Source organism: Akebia trifoliata, chromosome 1 (genome assembly GCF_017979445.1).
Source record: "Akebia trifoliata isolate Shusen 1 chromosome 1, ASM1797944v1, whole genome shotgun sequence".
NCBI lineage: Eukaryota > Viridiplantae > Streptophyta > Magnoliopsida > Ranunculales > Lardizabalaceae > Akebia > Akebia trifoliata.
Window position 1 is genome coordinate 15,761,545 of NC_141375.1, and position 19,413 is coordinate 15,780,957.

Here is a 19,413-nt window from a genome sequence, read left to right on the forward strand (position 1 = left end):
AGTAGCTCCTAAAAGAAGTCCAAGAGGGACTTCTTCAAATGACTTTTGTGAGAAGCCAAAATGTAAAACGGTTCAAGTGTAGTTACCAAAATACCCTTCATCTTTAATCAAATTTCCAACCAAACTTAACCTTAAAAAATGAAATGAGATTACTAAAATACCCTTCATCTTCCAAAATACCCTTCATTTTTACCAAAATACCCTTCATCTTTACCACAATACCCTTCATCTTCCAAAATACCCTTCATCTTTAATCAAATTTTCAACCAAACTTAACCTTAAAAATAAAAATGAATTACCAAAATACCCTTCATTTTTAACAATTACTAAAATACCCTTCATCTTTAATCAAATTTCCAACCAAACTTAACCTTAAAAAATAAAAGGGAATTATCAAAATACCCTTCATCTTTAATCAAATTTCCAATCAAACTTAACCTTAATAAATATAAGGGAATTACCAAAATACCCTTCATCTTTACTACCAAGACTAAAAGCAATTCATCATCACTACTTTATTACCAAAACACCCTTCATCTTTATGTGGATGTTGGATTGTGTATTATGCAAGTATTTTCTTTATCATATGTTCATTTTTAAGAAAAGATGCTACTGAAATTTCGATAGAATTATAAAATTGATAAATTTATTAAATTGAAAATAATTATTTTTATAATTTTTTAATATAAATTTATTATATTTATATATATATTTATTAAGTTATTCTTCTCATTTTTTATGCATTCTGGGTGTATTATCAACATTAAGGGTATTCTGGTCATTTTATCAAAATCCAGTAATAAAAAACTATCAAACAAACATCAATTTCAGGCTTATGTGCTTCTGTAACGAATAAGCTTCTACTGGATGTGGCTTTTCAAGTTCTAGGCTTCTGTTTCTTCTAGAAGTCAGCTTCTGGAGCTGGAGCTGGCTTCTGTAAAGAACAGACCCTTACTATCTCAATCCAAGTCATTTTCAGCCTTCCTCTTGCCTTTTTGTGAAACCTTTACCTTGCACCAAAGCACCTTGCTCAATAATTATGTCATTAATGTGTTGTCCATATACCATATGCTGGAATTGGAAACATAAATCTTACTTCACCTTTCAACTCTATCCAGAGTTACATCTTCTATCAAGATATTTTCTTACTATCCTAATCTAAGTCATTTTCGGCCTTCCTCTTGCCTTTTTGAAGCCTTTAACTTGCACCCAAGCATCCCTCTCATTCATGTCGCTTGTTGTATGAGAATCTACTTTCCTTTATTTTATCTACTATTAGGGCCATCCCAAGCTATATCTTCTATCAAGGTATGTTTCTTCAGATATTATCTTACTATCTCAATCCAAGTCATTTTCGACCTTCCTCTTGCCTTTTCAAAGCCTTTAAATTGCGCCAAAGCATTGCTCTCACTAATGTCATTTATTGTATGAGAATCGCTTTATTGTATTTACTATTGGGGCCATTCTTAGACGGTCCCTTAATCTACTTATTTTTTTTATAGGTAAAGATAATTCCATTAAAAAAAACGGAGGTCCTATGGCTGATGTATATGGTCAAATCTACTGTCCCAGTCTTCCCGCAAAACCATTCCAACATCCTCATCTTCATCCAAGTTATACTTCTATAAAACATGTTTCTTGATTAACTAACATTCAACTCCATTAAACATACAATTCTTATTCCTTTGTAAATTTTCCCTTTAGTTCGACCATACACATCAACCACATGACACTAAACAAGCATGTATCCACCTTTAGCCGTCGTGTTCATCAATCTCTTCGTCTTCATGAATACTCGAACCTAAATAATTAAAGCAAAGGGCCTCAGCTCGTTCCGCAAGGCTGCACAAGCCAAGCTTTCTTACGAGACAACTAGCCTTCCAAAGCTGCCTTTAGAACTTTCCCAATAATAATAACCAGCTTCTCGTCCCTATAAATGACATCACTAAAGTAGCATTTTACTTAGTCCTAATTATATAAGAACCATTAGTTTTAGGATAACACTTCGTAATTTCTCCCTCCCTACTTTTATAACAAGAATTTATAAAGAAAGAAGTAAAAAAGAAGGTTGAGGACACCAGCCAAAAGACCGAAAGAAAGATACAATAGAAATAGAAAAAAGAAATGACAAAACTATTTATCTCCCCTATCACAAACTTCCACCGAAAAACAAAGTTCTTCAAAAGGAAGCCTCGAAATTCTTTAAAGGGCTTCAAATAGGAGACATAAATAATTATGATAACTTCATGAACTAACTGCTCCTCTCTATCAAAAATCCACTTACTCCTTTCCTTCCAAAGGCCCAAATACACCATGTCGGGATCAACTCCAAAGGAATAATCGTAACTAAAAGTCAATGAAGAAATCTTGGAAAATGAGGAGAGGATTAGGAAGGGTGTGGTAGAGTATTATAAAAGATTATACTTAGAGACATAAGTGGTTCAACCCACTTTGGATAATCTCCCCTAAAACGATTTATCGAGAACGCAAGCTCGATTGGAGTGCCCTATATCAAGGAAGAAGAGTTGTAATATGATGACCAGATCGGTCATCACGAAAACTGAGGAATTACTACCATGATTTCCCAATTTTGATCATGAGAATTATTGAAAGAAAAAGATTCATTTCCATTGACTTTAAAAGCTTTGGAGGACTTCGAATAGATCGAAAACATAAACAGGTCGAAAGTCAAACAAAAAGTAGAAAAACAAGATGTAAATGAGGTTGAGTCATTGGAGTCGAGATTTCATAGAAAAGGAATTCTAGAAATCAAGTCATTCCGTTAGATAGGGCTCGAAAAATTATTAGGAATAGACAACCTGTGCGTAAAAACCCAACTAATATTGATCTTGATCAAAAGGCACAAGTTTTTGTTGAACAAGTCATCTGGATCAATCAACCTGGACCAGGGTCAAGTCAAAGGAGCCATTAGTAGGTTCCAGTCATGGGCTGGTCTTTGAGCCAGCCAAATGTCACCTAGCCCACGTGAAAGACTATCGTCACAAACCATGATTAAGGGCTAATCATGATTAGGAGTTTAGGACTCAGAGTGATGTTACATCAAGACTTGAGCATGCTAGGCTCATGTCATGTGACATCAGCCTCTCATTTTCTTTAAACAATAAATTAATAAGAGAGACAATGTGTGCCTCTCACATGGCATGCCATGGCTCATGGTCAATCATTAGACGAAGACCATAGACTTTGGGACACCACTAGGGATAAGGCTTTCTTGGTCAAATCTTTTTACAATTTTCTAATTCAGAACTATGCCCAGTCCAGTTTTTCAACTTCAGGCTTTCGGAGGAAAAAATCCCGCCCAAAGTTTCCTTTTTCATATTGTCCACAGTTTAGAATAAAATTCTAACTTTGGACAATAAGATGGCTTGTGGCATCATCTCGGTCAACTTTTGTTCATAGTGCAAGTCTTTTATAGAGCCAGTCGAACATATACCAATGGATTGTAAGGTCACATGGTGTGTCTGGACCCATTTCTTATCTCTATTTCAGTTCTCTATATGCTTCCCCATTTCAGTTTGATCCCCATTTGAGAGCTGGCAATCACAGACTTTTCCAGGGAGAAAGGATCCTTTGGTACGTACTGTGTACTGCTTTTTTTGTTGTTTGTTGGGGATCTAAAAGGAGAGAAACAGCCACATGCTTGAGGTGAAGAAGCAATCAATAGTCGACACAAGAACTCATTATCAGTATTTTGGGTTTCTAATTTTTGGGACAAATTGTTTGTGGAATTTAGGGAGTCTTTTCTAGCTTTTCTGTTTAGATGGGATGAGATGTGTAGGTTAGACAGTAACTGTTTACACTTGTTGTAGTGATGGTTATCTAAATCATCGTCATCACCTCCTTGGTTTTCTTAATTAAATTATTTCTTACTTCTCCAAAAAATAAAAAGATGTGTAAACATTCACTTTTTCCAATCACATGCAGAAGCAACCAAATATAAAATGGCTATCTAAGCATAGTTTACTTGAACAACACAATAAAAACCACCATTTCATGACATACCTTAACCTTATTGAGCACTTCAAGTAGCTTTCTTGGATTAGAACAACCATAATGAAAGTACTCCGCAACAGCAATGTTATGAAGAACCTGCAACATATGCATCCTTAAGATAATTAAAAAACCATATTATTTTAGTAGAAGGAATGGAAACAAGGCCACACCTATTTAATATACCCACAAAATCATGCTAACAAACAAGATTACTAGTAGAACAATGAGTCACTGAAAACACAAATGACAGACGACAGGGTGTATCAAATAAATGTCAAAAAGCCTTAGTTGTTCATAATATTTCTTTATCATTTTTTCCTTTTTTGACAAATGTCAGTGATTGTGTTCTCTTTCTATTTTTCTCCCCTTTATTCTTTGAAGTTCTTCTCTTTTTTTATCTCATTTTCTCCTTTCTTTGTCATTGGATGGTCCAAATTTGGTTCCAAAGTGTATGCCAAGGTAAGGACAATTACCTGGAAAATCATCACCTTGCATTCATAGAATAACGATATAGTCATTGACGATGTCTTCACTAGATTTGCATAGATAAAACATGTTTGAACTATGTATACTAATCGATTATCAAGGTAAGAATCTTGTTGACAGCATCCATTTTTTTTATAAGTTGAAAGTTTATTGAGAAAAAAGGGGGTCAACATGGCCCCTAAAGTACAAAAAACCTATCAAAAGCAGGGAAAGGAGACTTGAAGAAGCCTCCAAATTACAAATAAAATCCCAACAAACCACAAAGTCCTCAAACAAAAAGAATGTCACCTTAGAAGGATCAATGTTGATGATAGCCTATGAATTAACCCCTAGTAATGCAGAACGCAACCGATGATGAGAATTACTACAATTTTATTTCCCCAGTGACAAAATCTTCCTAGTCAAAGAGAATTGATGGGGACATCAAATCTTAAAGTGTAAATTTTAGTTTTTATTTAGATTTATATTTTAAGACTTTAATTTTATGTTTTTAAGGCTCATTTTCATGTTTTTCTGGCCCATGGTCTTAGTATGATATTTATAGGCATTTTAGTAACTTTACTTTGTCTTTTATTTAAGTTCATTAGGGTTTGAAATTTTAGGAGAGAGAAAGTTACAAAAATTAGGTATTTTAATTTTACTAGGACTCTTAGTTGATTTTCTTTATTTATACATTGTATTAGGGTTTACTTATAGAGAATGAATGGAATAAACAAAAAGTTTTTATTTTCTTTTGAATGTTGGTGCATTCAACATGGTTGATACTATGGAATTATTGGAGTGATTCTAAGATAAATATCATTTTTTCTTTCTTTAATTTTCTGCATATCCTCTATTTCTTCTTCAATCCATCTTTTTTATTTTTTTATCTATTATTATTTGTGAGATCAAGAAACCTTTAATCCTTTCAAGAACTCAACCCATAAATTTTATTTTCTTGATTTTTTTCAAAAAATCTTGAATTCTTGATTTCTTTTAGTATTGAATTCTTGAAACCCCTTTCTTGATTCTTGATTCTTGATTCTTGATTCTTGAAACCTACAAACACCCTTAACCCTTTTCTCTATCCTACAATAATTGAAATAAAATTTTCCAAATCTAAAATCCTTAACTCAATCATGTATTGCTCTACAAGCCTTGAGGGAGTCTTTGTGCTAACTCAGCAACAAAGCCTAATTCTCAAGGGATTATAGAATGATTCTCATTGCCTTTTGCATCCTTACAAGACCGGTTTTATAGGCCTGTTTAGCCAATTAGAGAATAAAACTAATAACAGACTTGGACACCTCAACTGTTGCACGATCAAAGAATACAACTTTCTTTAACTAACTCTTAACCTATTAACAATATTAAATTGCAAGAAATGATCTTGTAGGATAGCACAAACTCAGCTACTGGTCTTCTTTGCTTCTGGCATGGATCATAACTAACTCTCAACCTATTAACAATATTAAATTGTAAGAACTGATCTTGTGGGATAGCACAAACTCAGCTACTAGTCTTCTTTGCTTCTGGCATGGGTCATAACAAACTCTTAACCTATTAACAATATTAAATTGTAAGAAATGATCTTGTGGGATAGCACAAACTCAGCTACTGGTCTTCTTTGCTTCTGGTATGGGTCATGACAATACCCACTCCTCAAAATGATCCTTGTCCTCAAGGATCGAAGTTGGGGAATTGAGTCTTGAGAGGACGGTAGTTTTCCCAAGTTGCATCTTCAATAACAGAATTAGACCTCTAAATCAAAACTTGTGTGACAGTACAGTTGTTCTTGTCAACCATTCGGCGATCCAGAATTTGGAGAGGTTCGACACACATGTGGCCTGTGGGGTCTATAATGGAAGCTGGGGCAGAGGAAGTTAGAGGTGGCCAAACTTTTTCTTGAGTTGGGAGACATGGAAAACTGGGTGAATTTTGGGGCCAGGTGGGAGCTCCAATCGATAGGCTACAGAGCCTATTTTAGCAAGCACTTTATAAGGACCAAAGAACTTAGCGGCGAGTTTGAGATTTTTGCATAATTCTACGAAAGATTGACGGTATGGCTAGAGCTTCAAATAGACCCAATCTCCTTCAGCAAAACTCCTCTTTATCCTCTTCTTGTCAGCATGTTGCTCAATTCAATGTTGGGCTGTTTAGAGGGCCTCTTTTAAGACTGTTGTCATAAGCTTCCTCTGATGTAAATAGTCTTCCACAGCAGTGTTTGGAGTTGGAAGAGCTGGGGGAAGAGCCAATTGGGGGGGGGGGGGAACATAGCCATACAAGGCTTGAAAGGACGACATCTTAAGACCTGAGTGATAGTTGGTGTTGAACCACCATTTAGCCAAGTTGCCCATCGTTTGGGTCTATAACTGGTCATACAACAGAGATAAGATCCAAGCATGCATTTACCTGTTCCGTTTGTCCGTTGGACTGGGGATGGTATGAGGTGCAGGTTAGTGCCCAGTCGCTTGAATAGCTCTTGCCAAAACACGCTAACAAATTTGTGATCTCTGTCAAATACAATAGAAGAGGGAAGTTTGTGCAATTTATAAATGTTATTCATGAAGGTAGGAGCCACTGACAAAGCAGTAAAAGGGTGACTTAGAGCAATAAAATGACTATGTTTTGTAAATCAATTAACCACCACCATAATGTCATCCTTCCCTTCAGATTTCAGCAAACCTTCAATGAAATCCATTGTGATGTGGCCCCAAGCTTGATCTGGAATGGTTGAAGGTTGAAGCAACCCAACTAAAAATGTATGCTCTAATTTATGTCGCTGACAGACATCACAAGTTTGCACGAATTCTGTAATTGTTTTCTTTAATCCGAACCAGTAGAAGTAGGCTTTGGCTATTTGGTAAATAGCTTGGTGTCCCACATGTCCTCCTATCGAAGAGGCATGCACTGCAGTCATGAGTTTATCCCATAGATAAGTGCTTTCCCAACATAAATCCTTCCTTTGAATCGGAGTATACCTTGCTGTTAGGTATGGTCAGAATTCGATGTAGGGGAAATAAGGAGTTGTGGAATCCACTTTTGAGCTAAAGGATCACCCATGTAACTGTCAATGACTTCCTTTATCCAGGCTGGTTGGACAGTAGTAATCAAGTTGCAATGGGCTTGATCTGCAGCCATTCTAGACAAGGCATCAGCTACCTTGTTCTCGCTCCCCTTCTTATACCTCAGCTCATAATTGTACCCAAGGAGTTTAGATAACCATCTTTGCTGTAACAAGGTGTGAATCCTTTGTTCCAGAAAATATTTGATGCTTTGGTGGTCTATGTAGATGACAAAATGGGTCCCAATAAGGTTAGACCTCCACTTTGTGACTGCCCTCACAATGGCTAGTAACTCCTCGTAGGTGGACAGCCCAAGAAATCGAGGTCCTAAGGCCTTACTGAAATAAGTAATAGTCGGTTCTTGCATTGAAACTGCTCCTACCCCAATAGAACAAGCATCCGCTTCTAGCTCGAAATCTTTATTGAAATCAAGAAGGACTAGGACTAGTGTAGTCGTCATTCCTAATTGGAGTTGTTGGAAGCCAACGCAACCTCAACCCCCCAAGCAAAGGAATTCTTTTTTAATAAATCAGTGAGGGGTTTGCTAATTAGACCATAATTGTGGACAAATCTTTTGTAGTAACCTGTACGCCCAAGGAAGCACCTGAGGTTTTGACGTGTTTCGGTCTTGGCCAATTCAACATGGATTGAATCTTAGCAGGGTCAGCAACTACACTATTACCGGAGATAATATGCCACAAATAATCTATCTGTGGTTGGCCGAATGAGCACTTGGAAAGCTTAGCAAAAAGAGTGTGTTGTTTCAAGGTTGAGAGAGTTGTTTCTAGGTGTTGTAAATGGGTTCCAAGGAAGGGTTGTAGATTAAAATGTCACAATAAAAAAACTAATACAAATTTCCTAAGGTAGGATTGAAAAATATGATTCATTAGGGATTGGAAGGAACCGGGGGCATTGGTCAAGCCAAAAGGCATGACCCTAAACTCAAAGTGACCATGTTAGGTTCTAAAGGTTTTGGCCTGACCTAAACTCATAGTGACCATGTTAGGTTCTAAAGGTTGTTTTGTATGTATCAAAGGGATGTACTCTGATTTGGTGGTACCCTGCCCTGAGGTCAATTTTGGAAAAAGTCTGAGCCCCATGAAGCTCATCGAGAAACTCTTCTATGACGGGCATAGGGCACTTATTTTTCATTGTGAGGTCATTTAGGGCCTGTGTGAATACAGGAGCCAGAAGTACTTAGAACATAAGTACTTTCATAAGTACTTTTTGAAGTACTGTCTGGAGTAGGTGGATAACTGTTGTGTGTTTGGATGCAAGTTCTGAAAAGTAATGTCAGAAGTACTTTTGATAGAGTTTTGTGTTTGGAAACTATTTTGGATTCTGTTAAAATGATTAAAATGCCCTTATAAGTATTAGTTACTATTTTTAACATTATAACTCAACAAATTATTCATCAAAAGAAATAAAGTTATTGTTTTTATTCATAAAAACTAATATAAACACCCAATAATTATAAACAAATAGAAGATATTGTGAGCAAATATATACAACCACTAAAACTATGAAGAATCTTTCACCACATCAATAGATCGTAAATTTGAGTGTAATTGTTCACATTAATCTTGCAATAAGAAAATTTCTACCATGGTTGGAATGCTTATGGATAAATCATTGAGTGAGCAATTGGGGGAGCTAGAAATCCAAATTCAAATGCTACACTAAAAGGCTACCACCACATCAATGGATAATAATAAAATATTATTTAATTGCATTTTTGAGGGTATGCTTGTAATTTGCAAAATTTATGAGGGGCATACTTGTCCCAAATGCTACACCAAAAAGCTACCACCACATCAATGGATAGTAATATAGTATTACTACAATTGCATTTTTGAGAGTTTGCTTGTAATTTTCAAAATTTATAAGGGGTATACTTGTCCCAAATGTTACACCAAAAGGTTACCATTATATCAATGGATAGTAATATAATATTATTCCAATTGCCTTTTTTAGGGTAGATTTGTAATTTTCAAAATTTATGAGGGGTATACTTGTCCCAATCCAGTCATTTTGACAATGTTTTGTGGCTCCGCGCAAGAGTAGTTTAGAGAAGTAGTACTCCATGAAAAAGCACTAAAATGACTCCACAGTAAAGTAGTTATTTCCAGGAGTTATTTATCCTAACACATTTAAAGTGCTTCTGACTCTCCGCAAAAGTCAGAAGTACTTAGAAAAGTCAATCCACACAGGCCCTTAGTTTCCTATAATCGACACAGAACCTCCAATCGCCATTCTTCTTTTTAACTAAGAGAGCTAGTGAAGAGAAGGGGCTTGGACTGGGTTGGATGATACCTGGAAGTAACATCTCGTGGACCAACTTCTCAATGAAAAATTTTTGGATATAAAGAACTCTATAAGGCCTCTGGTTTTTATGTTCGGCGTCAGGCTTTAAAGGAATGGAGTGGTCATGTTGTTTGGGAGGGGGTAGGTTTTTTGGTTCTTGAAAGATCACAGAAAAGTTGTGGAGCATGTCAGAAATGGAGGGATGTATTGTTACCTCAGGTGTGGGGTCAGGTGCTACTAAGAAGAGGTGACCCATTAACCCATGTGTACTTTTTTTTAAGAATCGTTGAAAGGCATGCACAGTCATAAGCTTTAGTGTGGCCTTTTCTTCGCCACCTTGAAAGACAACCTTCTAGAAGAATTGTAGAAAGTAGTTCTCCAATCTCATAATGAGAGCTAGGGAAATATGTATATTAATAAAAGTGTGAATGGACGTAAACACCCTTACATAGAAATAATAGAAAAAAAAACATAAAACAATAAACATTAGTTCCAATACTACCCCTCAAGCTGGGACTGATTTATTAACTAAGCCCAGCTTGACAAGATGAGAGTTAGTGATAGAAAGACGAATAGACTTTGTAAGCATATCAGCAAATTGATCTGAAGAAGACACAAAGACTGTCTGAAGATCACCAGATCGAACTTTCTCCCTGAGATAGTGAACATCAACCTCTATATGCTTGATCCTTTCGTGAAGAACTGAGTCAGATCCAAACATGATGACAGACTTGTTATCATAAAATAAAGTGGAAGAACTAGAGACAGCTCCATCAATAAAGATCTAAGTAAAATAAGCTCACAAATGCCAAAGACCATATAGCCCGATACTCAACTTCAGCAGAAGAACGGGAAACTACATTCTGTTTCTTACTTTTCCATGAGATCAAGTTACCATCAGGGAAAATATAAAAACCAGAGGTAGATCTCCTATCTATAAGAGCAGCATAATCAGCATTAGTAAAACAAGACAAATGTGGTTGAGCAATAGACAAATAAAAAAGTCCAAGACCAAGACGAGACTTCAAGTAGCGAAGAATAAAATTAACGACATCAAGATAAAAGGTACATGGAACATGCATAAACTGACTGATTACGCTACCGCAAAGGTCAAATCCGATCTGGTGTTAGTCAGATAAATCAGACGACCTACAAGTCTCTGATAAGAAGAAGAATCAGATAAAAGATCACCAGATTCAACATGAAGACGATGATTCTGATCCATAGGGGAGGAGGCAGGACGACAACCAAACATCTCAATGTCCTGAAGAAGATCTAATGTGTATTTACATTGAAATAGCGAAATACCACAACGAGAACGGGCCACTTCTATCCCCACGAAGTACTTGAGAGGACCCAAATCCTTAACCTCAAAAACACGATCCAATAGCATCTTAACTATGTCAATCCGCTGTGCATCATCTCTAGTCACGATAATATCATCCACATAAACCAAAACAATGGTACAACGACCATCTACTCCTCGACGAACAAAGCGAGTATAATTTGAATGGCATCTTAAAAACTCCATAAATAAAATAACCTCAGAGAAATGTTGAAATCAGGCTTGCGGGGACTGCTTCAAGCTATACAGAGATTTGAAAAGACGACAAACCTTCCCCGAATACTCCCCCTGAAGCTGAAACCCAAGAGGGAGGTCCATGAAAATAACCTCAGTTAGATCACCATTCAGAAAGGCATTTTTCACATCAAGTTGGTGAAGGACCTACGAGTGCCATGCAACTAAAGAGATAAGGAGGCGAACAGTAGAGAGTTTGACTACAGTCTACTCCCTAGAGGGAAGAGGACCAAGCTCCCAGGTGTGATTTTTCTGCAAAACATCCATCTCAGCAGTCATGACTCCAGTCCATTAAGGATCTCGCAACGCCTTTGATACAGACCGAAGAACTCGGATAGAATCAGTGGCAGCAAGGTAGGCTCGATGAGAGAGAGAGAATCCCTAATATGAAACAAACTGAGCAATAGGATAATCAATAACACATCCCCGCTTACCTTTGTGAAGCGCAATAGGCAAGTAAGAGTCAGAAATAGAAGGAATAGGAGTGGGTGTAGGTGAGGGTATACCTAAGTCCAAGGAGGAGGTTGGCAAGATTGGAGAGGGGCGACGAGAGTAAATCTTTAGTGGCTGCGAAACTAGAGATGGCGATGGAGAAAGAGAAAAAATCAGAGAGGATAACACTATAGGAGAAGGATCTTACAAAGAAAAAGAGTCCTGCAAAGAAGATATAACATAGTAAGGAACATTTTCAAAAAAAGTGACATTCAAATAATGAATTACACGATGAGAAATGAGATCATAACAGCGATACCCCTTTGACATAGACAAGTAACCTAAGAAAACACATCAAGTGGCTTTGTCATTTAATTTCTTACGATGAGTGGTCCTATCCTGAAAAAAACAAATGCACTCAAAGATTTTAGGTGTAAGGGGGAAGAGAATACTATCAGGACAAAGAGCATGAAGAGGCACATGTCCCCCTTAAATGTTTCACTGGTCAATGTTTCTTGCCAATCTCAGGTGAAACCGAAATGTCTCAGCCGAAAAATTTGCGAACAGAATGAAATATTAAATCATGATTCCTACTACAGTGCCTGATTTCTATCGACGTTCTAAAAAGACCTCCAACTCCTCAATGAATCTCCAAAGCCACTCCCCCAACAACTCAAATATTTGTTTCCTTGAAGGATCTCAAACCAAGACCCACTAAGTCTTTAGCTTACACAACTACAAGATTATATTTGTGAGCGTCACCTAGAACATTCCAAAGAAGTTTCAACAGACGCAACCACTACATACAAAGATACTCCATATTTTTTGCATATAAATAGATATTTTAAGTTCTTTGATACCACTTTGCGCATAAAGTATACACGATATGGTCAAGGATGTTGGGCAACAACATTATAGTTTAGGGTGTGCTCAAGATAGTACTCTTTTTTTTAAAGGTAAATAAGACACCACTTGTTTTCTCTTTATTTCAAAATGGGCTATGTATAGTATCACACCTGTTTATTTTTTCAAATGTATTATTAGCATTGTATTCATTTTATGTTTACCTTGTTTTGTACAAACAAGCTAGCTGCAGTACACATATTCACACTCAAATTCACTCCCACTTAATGCAACGAATAGAAAAGTTAAAACTTGAGAGATACAAAGGTTCGAATCACAACCATTGGTTCATAAGTTGTGCCCAAAGTGCATAGACCACGAAAGAAGCAAGAATCCTAATGCATAGACTCCCCCGTCTTTGTGATTAACATCAATGGTGTGTTTGGATGAGGGTTGAGGGAAAACCTCCAATGGGGACATCAAAGTTTGAAGACAAGTTCATTAGGCTTTTAGTTTGGACCTATTTTTTTTGTTTTGGGACTTATTTTCATGTTATTTTCCCATGATCTTAGTATAACTGTTTGGTAACTTTAGTATATTTTTTATTAAATTTAGAAGGGTTGAAATTTTAGCAGAGATAAAGTTACGAAAATTGAAGTATTTTTGTAATTTATCTTTTAAGTTATTATTAAGAGTAGCTTAGGTATTTGGTTCTTTAGGATTTTGTTTTAGTATTTAAACATATCTTTAGGTTATTTTAGAGTTTACAATGGAATATAAAAAAAATAGACAAGTCTTTGTTTTCTTTTTTGAATGTCGATGCATTCAACGTGGTGATGCCATGGAGATCATTGGGGTGATTCCAAGGTAAATCTACCATCTTTTTTATATAATCTTCTTGTTTATCTTTATCTTCTTCTCCGATCCATCTTTTTTGTTTAATTGTGAGAAACCAACCCATCCAAACCCTTCTTAGGACAAAAGAAACCATCGATAATCCTCAAACCCCATCAAAAAACCAACCCATAAAACCCTCTCTTGATTTTCAAGAAATCATGAATTTTTTATTCTTGATTTTCTTGAACTCAACCCTTAATCCTTAACATACAAACCCTAACCTTTAAACGTTTCCTTTACCTTATAAACCTAATTCCTAACCATAATTGTAAAATCTTATAATTGCACCCAAATAATTTTGGGTTTATCCTAAACCTTTAGGGTAACCCTATCATAACCCAAATCCTTAACCAAAATCCCAAATCAGATTCCTTACCATCCGTATTTCATCTTCCATCTTTGTCCTGCACCAAATTGATATCAAAACCTAGGTTCAGACAACATAAACTCTTTTTATTATGTTTATAAGGGTTGAAATTTTAGGAGAGATAAAGTTTCAAAAATTGAAATATTTTTGTAATTTATCTTTAAGTTAAGTATTTGGTTCTTTAGGATTTTATTTTAGTATTTAAACACATCTTATTTTTTAAAGTTTTTTATGGAATTCAAAAAATTACAAAAATCTCTATTTTTTTTTTGTTTTAATGTTAATGCATTCAATGTGGTGATGCCATGGAAATCATTGGGGTGATTACAAGGTAAATCTACCATTTTTTTTTCTCTTTAGGGTATGTTTGATTGCATGGAAAGTCACTTTCCATGGAATTTGAAATCCATGGAAAATTAGTTGTGGAAAATAGGTAGGGTTGGAAAATCAAATTCCATTGTTTGATTTCACTTGGATAAAATCATGGAAAAATATGAGAAAAAAGAAGAAGAGGAGAAGGGGGAAGAAGATGAGAAGAGGGGGAGAGGAAGAAGAAGATGACGAGGAAGAGGGAGGGGGGAGGATCTGGCAATGAAGGTGGCGGCGGCGACGACGGCGATGGCGACTGCGGTGGCGGCGACTGCTGCGGCGGCGAAAACGGAGACGGTGGAGGGGGCGACGGAGGTAAGTGAGGAAGATGGGGGGAGAACATAGTGGTGGTGGTGGTGGAGGAGGTGAGGGATGGAGAAGAAGAAAAAGAAGAAGAGAGAGAGAGAAGGTGGTCGGAGACGGAACCAAAGGCGACGGCGATGGTGACGACGGCGATGACGACGACTACAAGGTTAGTGTAATGGTGGTGGTGGTGGTGGTGGTGGTGGTAGGGAAGAATTGAGGATGGAAAATATGGGTGGATTTCATTTTCCCACCCATATGGATGGGAAAGTGAAATCCATGATTTAGTGGATTTTTTGAATGGGGTGGAAAATGAATTTCCATTTCCATGTGCAATCAAACACTTGAAAATGTCATTTTCCATGGAAATTGATTTTCCACCCTATTTTCCATGTGCAATCAAACATACACTTAATCTTCTTTTTATCTTTATCTTCTCCTTCAATCCATCTTTTTCTACATTTTTTTTTTTTGTTTATTTGTGAGAAATCAACCCATCCAAAGCAGTTCTTGGTCCACAAGAAACCATCAAATCCTTACTAAACTATAAACACCTATACCATTAAATCTCTTCTCCAAACCTAGCATATATTCTTTTACATAACCTTATTCCACACCTTTAAACCTAATTACAATATCCTATTGCATAATGTCATAACTACAAAATTTTATATTTTACATACCCCATTGGCATTTATTGATACCTTTCACAATGGCCAATAAAACCCTTTGGGACTTAAAACCCCTTTCCCTCAACCGTTAATCCTTTCCTTTAACTATAAGCCAAGATCCTTAACCCAAATCCTCAAATCAAATTCCCTAACCTCCTAGTATTTCATCCTCTTCCCTCTCCATCCTACATCAACCTCTTTTAAACAAATTTAAAGCTTCCCCGAATTCTTAGGACAGACGAAAAGCGAAGTAAGCATGATCCCCATCCTCAAACCCCACTACAAGGAAGCACAAATAAAATGTTTTTGTGGGCTAAGTCCATTGGTATAATGAATTCAAGTGTGTCCCAATTTAAGCTTTTGATAAAATCATTAACAATCATAATTCACTTATTCCCCTTTACCATTAACATCAATGATGAGCTAGGATGATGAGGAGTTGAGGTCCAGAAATACCCCTTGTGGGTTTTGTGCATGTCTTAGGGGTCCTATGATTTCTCATTTGCAGATTGCCGATGATTCTCTAGTTCTCCTAAAAACTTCCCTTGATCATCTTTATTTTCTACATAGGCTATTACAGTGTTTCGTGGCGGTTTTGTGGCTAGCAATTAATATAGTAAAATGTAGTTTCTTTGGATAAGTTTCGCTCCTAACATATCTATCTTGGTTAATACCATGGATTGTAGGGTGAATTCCTTCCCTACAACATATTTGGGTTACCACTGGAAATCACATATTGGCAGTTACAACTATGTTGGTCAATCTACTAACATTTGAGGAAATACACTTATAAAAAAAAAAACTAACATTTGAGGAAATAAAATTTCTTTCTAGCAGATAACAAGGTCATTTGATAGGATCATGCCCATAGCCCACTTGATTGAATATACCTCAACCATGAGTGGATTGAAAAAGAAAGGTGGGTCAAAGGAAAGAAAATTAGACCATTTGTATCAATCCCTTTAATAAAGGTAGCTTTTTTTTTATCTTTCGTTATTCTTTTGCACAATTACCTCAATCGAAGGTTTGCCACATAGTTAGGTTTTCAGTATTGTGTAGCTCTCATATTTCGAACTGCAATTACAGTTTAAAATTTTGAACTAATTACGAAACAGTCCAATAACAGAAGCAATGCTCTCTCGAAATAATCTGATTGATTTAAAACTGGATCCGATCAAATTGTCAAAATCGACTCAAATATCAAAAGAGGTGGAGTGATTAAGCGGGTAAAGAAAAAAAAATCGGAAAGCTTAAAAGTACAGAAAACCTAACCTTTGGATCATCTTCTTTCTTCTTCAACAACTGATTCAACACATCGATGCATTCAGAAAATCTCCGCGATTGAAACAGAAAAGCAGCGTCTTTGGCGAGGCCATAAATGATAGAGAGAAGCCCATCTTCGTCCCCGGAAGAACCATTTCTACTTGTAACCGCTGATGAAGATGAATCTTGCGAATCCATTCTTCTGATCGTACAAGATCGAATCGAAAAAAAAAAAATTAAACTAGACAATTTGATGAATCAGAGCTCGAATGATGTCAGACTCATGGTTTTTAAACTCGTCCGAGACCGAGACGTATCGTCCGAGTTAACTCGGTATCGCAGCCTAACGATACCAACTCACAATGAGTCATGAGACAACCGTGTATCGTGAGATATGCGAGTCGTCTCGGACGATATTTTCGCAAAACTCGTCCGAGACAAACGAGATATCCAAGATATTACAGATTTTACATTAACTCGTGAAACAAACGAGTTGTATAGGACGAGATTTTCAAAATCTCGTCCAAGTTAACCGAGACAACCGAGTTTTGTGAAAAAAAAGTTAAAAATGAAAATTTCTATTTTATTTTTACAAGCAATAGCTATTGATTGATATTATTATTTTCTTGTGATAAATACTTAAATGTATTTTTAATAATTTGTTTTATTTTTTCTTTAGAAGCTTTTTGAAGAAAATTTCATTAGAAATTTATACTAATCTTTAGGAAACATGTGTTTTATTTAATGGGTAGCATTCAATGACTAACATTTTGGCAAAACATTTTTCAAAACATGAGTTAGAAGTTTTGGAATGGGCTGATTTTTGGTGAGGATGATCTCTATGGTGAGTAGATCATCCTCACAAAAAATCAGCCCATTCCAAAACTTCTAACTCATGTTTACAAGTTGAAAAATCGTGGACCGTCCATTTTTTGTAAACTATTTTTTATGGGGTTAGAAGTTTTGGATTGGGCTGATTTTTGGTGATGATAATCTCCTCACCGTAGAGATCATCTTCACCAAAAATCAGCCCATTCCAAAGCTTCTAACTCATGTTTTGAAAAATGTTTTGCCAAAAAGTTAGCCATTGAACGGGACCCTTATTTAATTACCGTGAATTTGATTGATAGGTATATTATAAATTTTTTTTTAATTTTATATTTTTTTGAGGGGTTCATTTTTTAATAGGAATCAATTCTGAATTTTTCCTAAATTTTTCAGATTTTTTCAGATTTTTTAAATGGTTAAAAACCATTGTTTTAATGTTGAACGAGACGTATCATCCGAGTTAACTCGGTATCAGAGGTGAACGAGACGAGACCAAATACCGAGTTTAAAAACCATGTGTCAGACTGGCTTCATAATCAGTTCGAAATGTTCGAGGGTTTTATCTTCCATCTCAGAGTGAGAATCGAAGATTGAGTTCTGAAACCCTAGGGTTTCAAAGACATAAAAGAAGAAGAAGACTTCGAATTCGAGTTCGAGTTCGAGTTCTTCGTCTCAGCAGATGGCTTTAGATTGCGGAGAGAGAAGAGGGAAGACTTTGAAGCGGACAGCTGATTCAAAGTTTTGAAGAAACCTTCTTCTATATAGAACACGTGTCCCCTCCACGTTGCGACTATTTAAGATACTCCAACCATCTCAAATTGATGAAGCATATCCCTCGGAAAGGTGAAATGTTCTCTTTTGGATTTTAGAGATATCGCTTGAGGTTGTTAGTCTTTTGAGTTCTGACTAAGCTGAATAAGTCTGAAATCTATTTCTGGATGTATGATTTGTTAGCTCCATAAGTATTCACCATGTTAGCTCTAGAATAGGTTGTTATGGCATGTCTTGTCACGTGAAGTAATTAGAGCTTAAATGGGTTGGGTTTGGACCGGATATAAGTATATCCATATCCAAATTTTTTATTTATATTCAAATATGAATCTGACTCAAATCCTATTAAACTAAAATCATATCCTAACCATTTTACTTTCACTACATCTAGATTCAATCTGATCTAATTAATTAATTCGGGTCGAATAATTTTGAATCATTCAATACTTTTTTTTATTATATTTCTTTTCTAATTATTGTACCATTATATTTTATTGTTATAATTCTTATACTTTATATGAATTCATATTATATTTAAATAGTAAAAGTAAGATATCTTGAAAAATATAAAAAAATATAATTTTCAAAACAATATATCATTCAGATTTAGGTGGATATTAAGGGTGGATCCATATTCGACCCGGATTCAACTCGGGTCAATGGAGATCAACCCATATCCAACCTATGTTTCTATTTGGATATACTCCAAAGAACCAAACCTGCTAAATTCATATTTGAATCACTCAAATTTTGGATAAAATCCAAATCATTTTATGCCTAAGATGTAATGTAAGAGCTTTGTTGAAAAGATTAAGGTTGTGGATTCCATTCACAAACCTATGGTCACTTTTGATTATAAAATCGATACCAAATATATAAAAAATGATGGTGTGACTCAAATGTCAAACGCATAAAGATTTAGTATCTCAATGTGTGTAGAAAGTTTAAGAAAGGACTAATGATGATAGAGTAGGAAACCAAGGAACAAAAATAGAGTTTTACATAATTAGTCATAGGTCACCTTGAAAGAGTCCAAGGACAATCTTAGAAAGAGACAAGATTAGCACAACCTTACTTTTACTTGTATGAGAGATAGGTGGATAAGGTGAAGAAGACAAAATGACACTTTCCCTTTATACAATACTAGGGTTAGGGATCCCAATGTCAAGATTCTTCTAATTTCGTTAGAATATTCTCTCACGTCTTGTCGTATTGATCCTACCACCTTATCAACCATCTTGA

General features: G+C 35.9%; 1 protein-coding gene across 6 annotated transcripts in view; it reads right to left on the reverse strand.

Annotated features, from left to right (window-relative positions):
* LOC147410775 (uncharacterized) overlaps nt 1–18,314 on the reverse strand; it is a 32,230-nt gene extending 13,916 nt beyond the window's left edge. For 2 of the 6 annotated variants that reach the window (XM_086439995.1, XM_086439975.1), the window contains exons 1-3: nt 16,582–16,681; nt 10,063–10,550; nt 4,024–4,110 (exon numbers count right to left, since the gene is read on the reverse strand). In XM_086439995.1, coding sequence (XP_086296121.1) covers nt 4,024–4,110; nt 10,063–10,155 — 180 coding nt within the window. In that variant the 5' untranslated portion in view covers nt 10,156–10,550; nt 16,582–16,681. Of the gene's footprint in view, nt 1–4,023; nt 4,111–10,062; nt 10,551–16,581; nt 16,849–17,917 lie in introns of those variants that run through there. The other 4 variants (XM_086439956.1, XM_086439986.1, XM_086439971.1 and 1 more) reach the window with 4 other exon arrangements.
* Between the last annotated feature and the right edge of the window lie 1,099 nt (nt 18,315–19,413).